Source organism: Rosa chinensis, chromosome 5 (genome assembly GCF_002994745.2).
Source record: "Rosa chinensis cultivar Old Blush chromosome 5, RchiOBHm-V2, whole genome shotgun sequence".
Taxonomy (NCBI): domain Eukaryota; kingdom Viridiplantae; phylum Streptophyta; class Magnoliopsida; order Rosales; family Rosaceae; genus Rosa; species Rosa chinensis.
Window position 1 is genome coordinate 82506131 of NC_037092.1, and position 13217 is coordinate 82519347.

Genomic DNA, 13217 nt, shown 5'->3' on the forward strand with positions numbered 1-13217 from the left:
AATATGGACCAGAGCGTCCAGAATTGTCCCTACTCTTAGGGTTTCGCTCCTTGCGTCCTCCCTTGGGGGTGCGACTATAGTTAGACTCCGGAATAGACTTAGTTCCCACGGGTTTAGCATTATAGTTCTTCACGAGTATGTTGTCGTGCTTTTCAGCTACGTTCATGGCGCCAATAAGCTCATGAAACCTCGTGATACGTCCTGCTTTCACATCAATCCGATAATTCTTTGAAATCATCAGGGCAGAGACGGGGAAGGTAGAGAGAGTCTTCTCGATCAACATCGTATCGGTTATGGTTTGGCCACAAAACTCCATTAAGGACTTGATACGAAGAGCTTCCGAGTTATAATCAAGCACAGACTTGAAATCACAGAAGCGGAGGCTATGCCATCGCACTTCTAAATCAGGAAGCAGGGAGTCACGAACATTGCCAAATCACTGCTCAAGTTCAACCCATAGCTTTCTTGGGTCTTCCTCATTGAGGTATTCACTTTGGAGCGCTTCATTCATGTGCCTTGTCATGAGAATGATGACTTTAGCTTGATTTGCTTCAAAAGCAGTAGCTTGCTCAATGGAGAGCACGTTCTGACTAGGCTCTTGGATGACTTCCAGAAGTCCATCAGCCTTAAGATGTTGGCGCACATCTCGGACCCACCTATGGTATCCCACGCCAGTTGTCTCTAGTGGAACAAAGTTCAACTTGTTCAGGTAACTCATCCTAAAAAACAATACAAGATTAGGGTTAGTTTCGGAGCAAAAAAGGCTACCACGAAAAACTATTAAATTTCTGAGCGTAGTCGCTTCCAAGAAATTAGGGATTTTTCTGAGCGTAGTCGTTTCCAAGAAAATCTGATTCCAAGAGGGGTTTTGGATTAGATCGAAACAATGATGTATGTGGTCGATCGTTTTCTTCTCAACAAACTCTAAGTTTGGAGGACTACTCTACAAGCTCCAAGCTTGGAGTGAGCACGAACCTCCACAGTTAGGCTTTTTTGGTTTCCCCTATAAAGAAGAAAGGGGGGGTAGAAGAAGGGATGTTGGAAGTCCCCGAGAAAAGAAGAAGAAATTAAAAAAAAACTTAAAAAACGGGAACTTTTAGAAAAAAAATTACCTTAAAAAGTGGCTGGAAAACTTGACCGAAAAGTTGGCCGGAAAAATGTCACCGGAAAAGTCGATGGAAAAGTGGCAGGAAAAGTGTTGACTGGCGTTGACTGACCGTTGACCGGGGGTGCTAACGTAGTGGCAGCTGCTGACATGGCAGTCCCGATGATGACGTGGCAGCTGACTGGACGCCTGCGTTTATGCTGACTTCACAGGGGATTCGGCGGCTTGGCGGCTCGGCTGATTCACTTGGGCTTCGCTGGGGCCTGCTGCACTTGGGCTCGACTGTGGGCTTCTGCAGTTGGGCTTGGGCTGCACAGTTTTCCTTTTTTTTTTTTTTTTTCTCTTTCTGCCGGTTCAGGTTAGGTTGACGCCGGTGGTCGGTTCGTTGAATTTTGGCCAGTTCCGTTGGTGAAATTTCAGATTCCGGATTCTGGGGACGAGGTGCAGCTACTGACAAAATTTGGCCTTGAAGAGTGGACGGGAAGATGGCGAACCGCACAGGAGATCTTTGGATTTTTCTTGGGAGGCCGGTTTGAAAACTTCCGATGGCCGGTTCAGGTTGATTCCGGCCGGTTTTGGGTCTAGTGCCGCCGGTTCTGGGTTCCTGGGATTGAGAGCTTCAAGGTGGGCGGCGGATGTTTATGGGGTTTGAAGGCTACGAATTTAGGGTTTCAGGGTTAGAATTTCGTGCTGATAACGTGTTTTAGGGAATCAGAAATTGAGAGAAATTTGTTGTGTATTCTCATTGATAATAGGGGCCTCTTTTACTCTTTATATAGAGGATTACAATGCATAGAGTTAGAATCATACAAGGAAAGAGAATCTCTAGATTCTTCTAATTGAACCCTATTACCACTAGGTCAAGTAACCTAGAGTTTGGATCACTACAACAAATTTGGGTATTAATGACCACCACATTGGTCACTGAAACTAACAAATTTGGTCACTAAATATGGTTAGTGACCAAATTTAGGTGGTCACTATAGGTCCCTCACTGATTCTATTTAGTGACCAACAAATGTAAGTTGGTCACTAATTCAAAATGTCTTTAGTGACCATGGTCTTATGGTCACAAATAATAATGGCATTAGTGACCTACAAATTCATCACTAAAGGTGTTACCAATGGTCACTGAATTGCAAAATTTGGTCATTAAAAACCATTCACTGACATGCTTTTAGTGACCATATTGCTAGATCATTGGTACTTTGGTAACTAAATTTTGGCAATTTTTCCTGGTTGTTAAAACAAACCTGATCATTTACTGCATCAATACAAATCAAAGTAGCCTTCAATACTCCAACACCACAAAACGAAATGTACTCAAATACCAGTTATCAATATTAAACTACTCAATTCCAATACAATATAAGACATGTATCTCTATCCTGACATACTAATTAAATTTGCAAATCCAAAATATACAAATGTCAATCCATCCTTAACAGCAATTTCAAAATAAATGGAAATACATACAAGTCTTTCTAGAAGTTCAATAAGGCGGCCTTCAATGATAGTTTGCAAGATGTACTTTTTTTAAGCTTAGACCAATCTGCAATATAACAAAACATATACAAGTTATAATCTTCATCCTAATGTAGGTAAGAGCTGCACCTAAGAAAGGCCTAGTATTCACTATATACACTAATTATATTTCCTTGATATAATATAATTGCAATAGCACAAATGAATCATGCATGCATACCATCAGTTTTGGGAGGATAACGGCACCATCAATTTAAGTAAAAGTATGTCGGTATGATTTTGTCTTGCCTTTAGTGCCTCCAACTCTTCATTTTGTGCAGCGGCTCTAGCCTTCACTGCCTCTAACTCTTCATTTTGCTGAGCTGCACCAGCTTTGACTATCTCTAACTCCTCATTGCTGAGCTCCAGTAGACTTCGCAGCCATCAACTCACTCTGCAAGTTGCATTGCTTGTGTTTCTGCTTGATCTGCCTCCCTCACTTGAGCATGATTTGCTGTATATGTAAAATGAATCAGATAAAAAGTAATCAGACATTATATGAACTTGCACACAAAAAACAGTGGGAAAAAAGGTATCATAATAACTATAGAAGACCATGGGTTAAGATCACTAATTCATAAATCTGAATAGGATAATAATTTTTTTGGTTAAGGAAATATGATACTTAAATTTAAAATCTTATATAGGGCAGGGAAATTAGTCACAGCTCTAGCAGCCTTATGTATAAGGGGGAAATACACAATGACATCTCCAAACAATAACTTAGCTCACAAACTTGAAAGACAAAATAAAATCTTCATCTAAGCCAAGGAGGATAAGCAAATTCAGATATGTCAAATGCTACTCCTATAAGCAAGGAGGATAAGCAAATTCAGTCAACTATTGTTTGGTTTTGACACATATAAGAAATACTGAAATTAATTAAGAAAATAGGAAGAGAACTTTTACCTGGTTAGAGGAACAAATCAACTTCATCACCTTGCCTGTAAAACTGCACAAAGAGAGATCCTTGATTAGTTTAACCCAATCATATCTACAATTGTTATATATATTTAAATCTATGAAGCCAATCTGGCATTCTTTTTGGAAAGAGTTTATTTACACCGTAGTGCCCAATAAGAAAAAGTAAGACATTAAAAACAAACAAGATGCTAGGACTAAGACTTTCTGGAAAAGAAATGTCAGACTAGACTACATCTGAGTGAAGAACGAAAAATATATCATGATTTTTCAAGAAAATGAAAAACTAAAGGATGTCCACATCTTCTACCTGAGAAATTACCCAATTTGATAACACTCTGATGTCTAAACCTGGGTAAATTGATAGAGGGCCTTTTAAGAACTAGAAACACCGGTCAAATGTTCACATCCTAACATGGTTTTAAACAATCAGAGTCTTTAGATAGTCCTACACACATAAAGAGAAATAAAAGACACTAAACATGATTATAAACTTTGAGGCTTAATCAGCATTAACATAATTGATCCAATCCTAAATTTTGTAATCTTCCATTTCTAATAAATTCAAATTTTAATGTCAAATAATGAGGGCAGTAAGTCTAACCAGTGGTTGTGGTCTAAATCTACAATGTATAAATCACTGATAAGGCTTGTAAGAAGTAAGTGAAACACTACCGTCTTCGCATTCATTTCCATCGGCATCCACCGCAGCCGCTTTTAAAATATCCATCGAATTCGCAACCAGATCATCAACACGAGATGTTGAGCATTCTCATGTGACTATTCTTGTCCTCCACTCGGCACATAAAGCTTCTTCCTCACCTGCACATCACCATCTTCACACAACACAAGAAACATTACCAACCCAGAACTAAACTCTCAACCCACATCAAGGCACCATATCAAGCTAAAGATAAAACCCATATTATGCTGTACAACTTCTATCACAAAGGGTCAGTTTTATAAAAAAACAAATATCCAAAGGAAAGATAGTACTTGTTATATTATGTAGTATTGATCTTCATCAATATATATGGTTCACTGCACAGCAACAAAACATTCTCAAGAGTCCAACCAATGCGATGTTCAGTTCAGAAATGAATGAGCTTATATTTAACATAACAATAAACCTCAGCAGTGTTGTGCCAATGCAAAGTAATCTAACCAACAATGATAAAAGAACATTATCATACTAAACAAGTGCGCACTAACCAAATATCATAGAAGCAAGCAAGCATATATGCTTACCTTCTCACGACTCTGAAAACACAGAAATTGGGACGAAGTCCCTGGACATATCGCAAAATCAACTTCTAAATTTCCTAAAATCCACAATATATAGAAGTGATAATACAAAAGAACACAAACATAGAAAGTCAAGTTATATGGGAAAAAAAAAATCGAACTACTGGCAACTTCTTACCAATCCAGAAATACGAAAAGCCAATCGTTTATTTGTCAATCCTTCTTCGTCTTCTCCAGCCAATCCTTGAACTAGATATATGAAAAGTAGCAACCTGATCAATAAAAATTAGAAATAAGGAAATCAAACCAAATCAAAACCCAAACATTCATAACCCTAAAATTAACTCTCAAGTACCAAATTGCTTCATGAAACCTCTCAATTCAAACCCCAAAGTCAATTTGATTGCCAAAAAAACAAAACCCATTGTCAATAGCTCAACCATGGAGTGGAATCAGTTTTCGACAAGCCTCGTGAAAGAAATACTTACAATAGGAGCAGTGGAGAAGGCAATAGGAGCAGAGGAGAAGATCTGAGTCGGAGTCAGAGTCGATGGGTACGAGTCGGAGAAGATTTGAGTCGGAGATCAAAAATCCTCACCGACCCGTCGGCGGAGACGGAGGCGAAAACCCTAGCTTCGCCCCACGCAATGTCGTAAACCTCCTTATCGTGAGCGATCAGCTACGTCTCGACGACTCCCTTCTCGATGTCCCAAATCGTACAGGTGGTGTCGAAGCTGGAGGTTCCGATTCGCCGAGGCTCGATCTCGTTCCAGTCGAATGACGTAAGCGGCGCACAGAACTCGCTGGTCTTGGAGTTGTTGAGGACGGAGATGGGCTCGAGGCGGTCAACGGAGGAGTCTTTGACCTCCCAGAGGCGGAGGTAGTCGCCGGAGGAGGCGAGGATGTCGTTGGACTTGTGGAGGGAGTCGGAGTGAGAGAAGAACAAGACCCAATCACATCTTTCATTCACAATTTGGGAATTGGAAGCGCGCCTATAACCTTTTGGAGACCGCGAAATTTTTCGACCATGAAAACTTGCCGCTTGAAAATTCACCAAGAAAAATGTAAAATAGTTGGTCACTAACTCCAAAACGACAACGTTCTGTCATTAAATTTGTAGTGGCCAAACATTAGCTGGTCACTATTAATTATAGATTTGGTCATTGAGATAAAAAAAAATTACGCGGGAGTTTAGAAAAAATTTCGCGCTGATATTTTAGTGACCAATGGGTGATGTTGGTCATTAATTCAATTCTATTAATGACCAATTATAGGTTGGTTACTATGATTTGGTCACTGATGTCCATATTTGTTGTAGTGGATTAAACACAAATAGAGATATCCTTAAACAGATAGAGATTTATTCAAAAAAAAAAAAAATAGAGATAGAGATATGCCTCGGTTGGTGATGTAGTTGAGGCTTCAAAGTCGATAGACAAACTAAAACGTTTTGGATCATAACGTTCAATCCTGCGAAAGAGATCCCAACTGCCTTCAAGAAACCTAGCTAGTGAGAGTGAAGTGATAAGTTGTATTGTTCATTTGTTCTTAAATTGAGATGTTCTTATTACAAGGATATGATATCAAGTGTTATGGCTAGCTAAGATTGATGGGAAGAACGTAAAATGGTTTTGGTAAAAAGAAAGCAGAGTCCTCCAAACCCGAGGTCAATGTTTTTAGGTCAAGATGCCATAGGACCCATGAGCACCAATAATTTCCCCAAGCTTTACCTTTTGTGGGGTCCATAGACTTGCCATAGGAGAAATTATTAGCTCTCTCACCTATCTGGTTGGTTCCAGTGAATTGAGTAGGAAAAGTTGCTGTAACTCTCAAGTCTTGATGGGTACATGTCGGTGGGAATTTTCTGAAATTAAAAGCAAATAATTCTTTGTCAAAAAAAAAAAGGGCAAATAATTCATGTGTAATTCTGTATAATTATAATATAAACACAGCCATGTCTTCAGCCGAATGCCAAAATGTGATTAACTAACGAAAAACCAGACATTCTCACAGGCAATGGTACGAACTATTTGACGATGAAAAATTAACTTTTTTATTTCGGGTCATAAAAAGAGTAGAAAGTAGAGCCTGGTCCCAAGTCCCAACTCCCAAATAAGTAGAGAAAATTTAGACACGCTCTCAGTCTCTCTTTTCTCCGTTCAAACTCTCTCTCTGTCTTCCATTTAATCGATTTTTTTTGGTATCAGGCTCTCGTGTTTGATCACAAGGCTTACAGATATTTGTTCACTATTGTCTCCTCTCCAAGCCTAGCTCTCTTGTGGATTTGTAATACCTGAAGCTAATGGAGTTCTTCGAGGTCAGAAACATAGATATTTCATAAGTTGTATCCTCCAATATTTGTTTATCTTTTTTGTTTGTTGGTTTTTACTCCTTTTTGTTCTTCTTCTCTGTTTTTGCATATTACAAAAAGATATCGGTGGCGATTATCGTGGTAATTGTGACATGGAGTTGCAAGGCCATTATTAAGTGGATATGGACTCTAGTGAAGCGTTGGTTCAGTTATATGGTCGGATGGTCGGAGGATAATCAAATATTGGTTGACATGGATGCCTCTGCATCTCTTTCTTCTTCATCAACGGATCGTCGGTGTAAGCATCATGTGTTTTTGAGTTTCAGGGGTCCTGACGCTCGCAAGGGTATCGCATTTGAAGTATACAATCGACTGCAGGGGAGGGGAATTAAAACATTCAAGGATGATCGAGATCTTGAAGTAGGGGATGCTATTTCTTCCACTCTAATAGCAGCAATTGAAGAATCAAGGTTTGCAATTGTTGTTCTCTCGCGAGACTACGCTTCTTCTACTTGGTGTTTGGAGGAACTTGCAAAGATCTGTGAGTGCATGAAAGACCAGAACAGAATTCTTCCACTTTTCTATAATGTGGAACCCTCTGATGTACGATTTCAGAAGAAGAGTTTCAAAGAAGCTTTTGATAAGCATGTAACCTCTGGGCGACACAGATCGGAGAAGGTGAAGCAATGGAGAGATGCTTTAAACAAAGTGGCCGGTTTCTCTGGCTGGAATATGCAGGATTATAAGTAAGCATCATGATGAGACTATCTATTTCATTTATCAAGCATAGCTTTTCGATTTATATTATCAATTTTCCGGAAGGGATGATTATTTGACTCTTGATTTTTCCTTCCTTGTAGTTCTGAGAGAGAACTTGTGGACGCAATTGTGTATTTTGTGTACAGTAAAATTGAGTCCACATTGTCCACCGGAGATTTTGAAGCATTTGAAGCAACAAAAAAAGCCATGGATGAGGTTATGGAGGGGCTACAAGATGACGAGGTCACCGCAACGGCGGTCTACGGAATGGGCGGCGTTGGCAAGACAACCATGGTGAAAGAAGTCGGTGCACAATTCAGAAAAAGTGGGGTGTTTCATCGTGTCATTATGGGTGTCGTTTCAAAAAATCCTGATTCCAAAAACCTTCAGGACACATTGGCAGAGCAGTTGGGCTTCAAATTGTGGCAGGAGACAGAAATTGGAAGAGCTGCTTGGTTGCATGAAGAGATAATGAGAAGAGAAAAACTCCTTATAATCTTGGACGATGTTTGGGAGAGAACAGACTTGTCAAAGATAGGGATTCCCAGCTACAAGGAGCTTCAAAAGTGCAAATCCAAAGTCATACTCACCACAAGGATATCGAATGTCTGTCATACCATGGAGTGCCAAAGAAAGATCACCCTCAATATCTTATCAGAACAAGATTCTTGGAAATTGTTTATGTCAAAAGCAAGACAGTCTTTTGAATCGACCGAATTCAAAGATATAGCAAGGAAGGTAGCTGGAGAATGTAAGGGTCTTCCAGTTGCATTGATAGCAGTTGCAAGGGCACTAGGAGATAAAGACCTAGCAGAATGGGAAAAAGCAGCTCAACGGCTACAGAAGTCACAACGTGCCAACCCTGACGATAAGGGAGATGTGTTCGAATGTATAAAATTAAGCTATGATCACTTGAAAGATGAGGACCACAAGTCATGCTTCTTGCTCTGTTGCCTATACCCAGAAGACCATGACATCCGACTAGGAAACTTATTCAAGTATGCAATCGGGACAGGATTGTTTCGACGAGATGCCGTTACAATCGAAGAAGCCAGAGGAATAGCAGATTCAGCGGTCAAGTACCTGAAAGCTTCAAGCTTGCTTTTGGATAGCGAGAAAAATGGATGTGTAAAGATGCATGATGTCATCCGGGATACAGCCCTGAATATTGCAAAATCTAAAGATGGGCACGAGTTTCTGGTAAAAGCTGGCTATGGATTAAAGCATTGGCCATGTGGATCACATCAAGGCTACTCTGCAATCTCACTAATGAGGAACGAAATTCACAAGCTGCCCGAAGAAGAGTTGGTATGTCCAAATCTCCAGATTTTATTACTAAAACATAACCATTATTTAACCGAGATCCCAGAAAAGTTTTTTGGTCAAAATCTGAATGAATTAAGGCTCTTGGATCTTAGCAGAACTAGAATTTCCTCTCTACCCAAATCATTCAGCCTCCTTACCAACCTCCAAGCTTTGTATTTAGATGTTTGCGAGAAATTAATTGACATTTCTATAGTGGGAAAACTGAAGAAGCTTGAAATTCTTAGTATGAGGGAATATCATGGGAGGGAATTGTCGAGAGAAATAGGACATTTGACCAATCTAAGGATTTTGGATGTCAATGGCTTTTGGGGTAGCGGTATGGTCACAATTCCATCTAAAGTGATATCAAAGTTGCATAAATTAGAAGAATTGTACATGGTGTACTGTGGATTTGATAACTGGGGGTGTGAAACTGAGGGACAAGGAGAAGAAACCAATATTGGGTTTGATGAGTTAGCTGGTTTATCAAATTTGAAAATATTGCAGGTTGGAATATCTGATGCAAAATACATCCCTAAAACTGTTGAGGCCAAACCAGATTGGGATTACTTCCATATAAGTATCATCGGCAGACACGCCTCCATTAAACACACAGGAAGAAACCATAATTCAAGATCTTTGTTTCTTAATGGAGCAACCATGAGTACCTTGCCTGATTGGTTTATCAACGCGGTGACAAAGAAAACAGAGAAGCTAGAGTACATGAGCTGCAAAGGGATGAGTGACATTCTTATGGAACATGACCATGGAAGGTTACATAAACTCAAGCATCTCAAAGTATGGGATTATTTTCTTGATTCCTCTGTGTGCTTGAAAGAGTTGATGAACACAACAAGACGAGTTCAAAAAGGACCAGTGTTTGAGAAGTTGGAAGAGTTGCATCTGATACATCTGATCCACCTTGAGGAGTTGTGTGTTGGCGAGTTACCACCTGGGTCTCTCTCGAATCTGAAGGAATTGCATATTTTTTTTTGTAATATCTTGAAGAATGTATCAAAATTGGTACAGAGACTACCAAATCTGGAGAAACTAGATTTAAATTGTTTGTATAATTTGGAATATGTCTTTGTATCGGAAGGGTTTGAGCCGAAAGAATCAAAAATGAGAGAGATATATTTGTCGGGTCCATGTTCAGTGAAGAGCATTTGTAGTGGTCCTGCCCCACGCGTAATGTTCGAGAGTCTTAAACTTTTGACCTTTTACCGTTGCGAGTTGCTGCAAAGTCTCTTCGCATCTGATGTAGCTAAGTGTCTTGATCAATTGGAAGACCTTTTTGTAGAGCAGTGCCCTTTGTTGGAAAGAGTAATTGAAGCAGCGAACAACAAGAAGACGGTTTTTCCAAAAATGAAGAACTTGGTTTTGAAGAATCTTCCTCTGTTGTATGGTGCAAGTGCTACTGTTGATATTGAGTGTCCTTCATTGGAACTCTTGACTGTGGTGGATTGCGCCCAGATTTCATTTTCAACCACTTCCTCTCTCTTCCACTCCTTCGAAAGCAGGAACCAGTTTTCATTTTCAACCTCTGCTTCTAACTACTTTGGCAGCACGACCCCAGTCCAACTCAATGATCCACAACTGTACCAATTTGTACATGACAGGTATGTCTCTGTGTGAAATATTTACCTAATTTGTCTTTTCTCCTATATTTTGTAGAGTAGCAATTGGGAATCGATGGTTTGATCATTTAATATCTGTGATTTATTTTTTATTCTTCCCAATCTCTTAATACAAATGAGTTCCGCACGACAGAACACCAAGCAAATTTAACACAGCCTTTTTATTTTCATTCTTATTTTTCTTTGTTATCATTCATAATGTGAACCAAAAAAAAAAAAAAACAGGTTAAAATTATACAGAAATACAGAATACTTCACATCGATGATGATTATTTTGTTTTCTTTATCTAGTAATGCAAATTACATACAATGTTATAGACACTCTCAGAATGTTGTTTTTATGTTAAAATTTATAATATTTAATATATATATATATATATATTTTTTTTTTTTCCAAGTAGATGCAGGAGTATATCTGGTTTCCAATCGTGAAGTCTCCCAGAGTAGACAGGAGTCATAGGACCATATAATGGTCCCGCTGACTTGCAATGGTCCCTCAGCTTCTGACTTCCAGAGCAGGCAGTAACCAAGTTCAACTCTATTTCTTTGTCCAGGTATGAATGTATGATGCTGTGTCATCAACTGAATTCTTTTCTTTTCTATTTTCTTTTCATTGAATGGAGATTTCTTGCGATGCCATAAAAACTAAATATGTTACTTTTCCTAAAAAAAAAATATGGTAATATATATGGAGTTCTCACTATTCATTTGCTTTCCCAATGTTCTGTGTATCAGTACAGCAAGCAAATTTTAACTGCAATTTTCTTTTTTGCTCTTATTCTTATTTTTCTTTGTTATCATTCGTCATTATCAATAAATTTTTTTTTTAATTTGATGATTAATTAATGGAAGATAATAAATGTGTGAAAACAAAAACAATATCACACAGAAAACTTTGTGTCCCTCAGGATTCTTTTCACTACTTACCGATACAAATTACTGATTTACTGGTATATGAAAATGTATAGTTTGAAATAAATTTGAATCAGGATTATTGCATATATCATGTATTTAATCATTTCAGTTAGTCTTGATTTATTTGAGAGATTGTGACTTATTTGGAGTCAGGGTTGTAAGTGGAAGTCTACCCTGCATACGAAGCAGAAATTTGTAACCTATGAAGTATGAATGGGTACTATTAGTACACATACATACAAAAAAAAAAAAAAAATTATCTCTGTAGAAAATAGTCTTTGTATGGCAAGTGTTATTCATCAATGTAATTGCAGGTAGCCATGGTAATGAAGAGAAATTGTGTTAGCATTTTGAAATTAGTCCTTCGAGTGATGATTCTATAGTTATCAATAAATGTGTTTACAACTAGCATGGGGATGATCGAAGAGAAGTAGTGTTAGCATTTTGAATTAAATTCTTAACAACTTATGTCATCTGCATCAAGATCCTTTTCCAAAGTTTGGAGTTTGGAGTTTGGAGTCATACTACCACAATGCACAGCTAATTGCCCATCCCCGTACACCAAATTAAGCTCTTTTTTTAATATTAATTATGTGGGAATGTGGGGTGCAGATTGATGAACTTACAGGGTGAATTCTCAGTCAATACACTAGAAGAGTTGGTGATTTTCACTTAAAAACAGAATATACAAAGATTTCTCATAGTCATTTTAACTCATTCAAGAGAAGCAGTCAGTTAATTGTAACTGCAAGAAGTAGTGTTTTGCTATTTAAAAGAAAGAATTTTCTCAAAGTAGTTTTCATTATGTTCAGGGTTGGTCATCTAGCTGAGGCTGCAAATCCAATTGATGCACAAGAAGCTTTGCTGGATCGTGACTTTCAAAACAGCCAAAGGGATTGTAACAGCCATTCTGGGAAACCTTGGAGAGTGAAGAGATACCAGTTGACATGCTCGATCAGGATGACATTTGATTCTTGCCACTGGTATTTGTAAATAAAATTGTTTATAAATTCAAGAATAATGTAATATATATCTATGCTGAAATTGTAGCAGCACCAGTCAAGTGATTTATGGTCTCATTATGCTCGTATTATGGTAGTTGTTCTACAGCTTTTCTGAGTTTCCATTCAAAGGCCAGACTAATGTACTTGAAGGTGTTTCTTATATCTTACCCAATAGCAGTACCGGTACTGATAAAAGTTCTATGTATTATCTTAGATGGTTTGGGTCTAGTGCTTCCCTATTAATACGCCTGCATTATTCATGCAAGTATCGCTCAAAATATGTTGTCTGTCTGTTTTATATTAGCTTAAGCTATCTTTCATTCTGTGACATGTGGTCCTCCAAAATACTTACTAAAATGTGATTACGTTCAACGATCAAGAACTTGGTAACAATATATAGTGTTCATTGGCAAAAACTTCCTCATAGCCTGTATCTACAGCTTATGATCGATTGGGTTTTTACTCATTATTGGCAGCGTTCATCTATTTTA

The 13217-nt window shown here is 38.4% G+C and overlaps 1 protein-coding gene and 1 long non-coding RNA gene across 5 annotated transcripts; one reads left to right on the plus strand and one right to left on the minus strand.

Moving 5' to 3' along the window:
* Window positions 1-2415: 2415 nt before the first annotated feature.
* On the minus strand, window positions 2416-5844 carry LOC112165954. 3 transcript variants are annotated; one of them, XR_005810911.1, is made up of 7 exons: window positions 5284-5844; window positions 4974-5067; window positions 4799-4872; window positions 4226-4386; window positions 3539-3581; window positions 2811-3083; window positions 2416-2657 (listed from the first exon to the last, which is right to left on the minus strand). It is a non-coding gene; the product is annotated as an uncharacterized LOC112165954 (long non-coding RNA). The 3 variants fall into 3 exon arrangements; XR_002923072.2 differs by lacking the exon at window positions 4799-4872 and having other exon boundaries at window positions 4974-5044; window positions 5284-5838; XR_002923071.2 differs by lacking the exon at window positions 4799-4872 and having other exon boundaries at window positions 5284-5838.
* Window positions 5845-6880: 1036 nt separating this feature from the next.
* LOC112167222 (probable disease resistance protein At4g27220) lies at window positions 6881-12854 on the plus strand. 2 transcript variants are annotated; one of them, XM_024304203.2, is made up of 6 exons: window positions 6881-7112; window positions 7227-7852; window positions 7967-9173; window positions 9678-10789; window positions 11209-11361; window positions 12535-12854. In XM_024304203.2, exons 1-5 carry the CDS (start codon window positions 7098-7100, stop codon window positions 11237-11239), a joined length of 2991 nt encoding a protein of 996 aa, XP_024159971.1. In that variant the 5' UTR covers window positions 6881-7097; the 3' UTR covers window positions 11240-11361; window positions 12535-12854. The 2 variants fall into 2 exon arrangements, with proteins under 2 accessions (XP_024159971.1, XP_024159968.1); XM_024304200.2 differs by having other exon boundaries at window positions 6883-7112; window positions 7967-10789.
* Window positions 12855-13217: the final 363 nt, after the last annotated feature.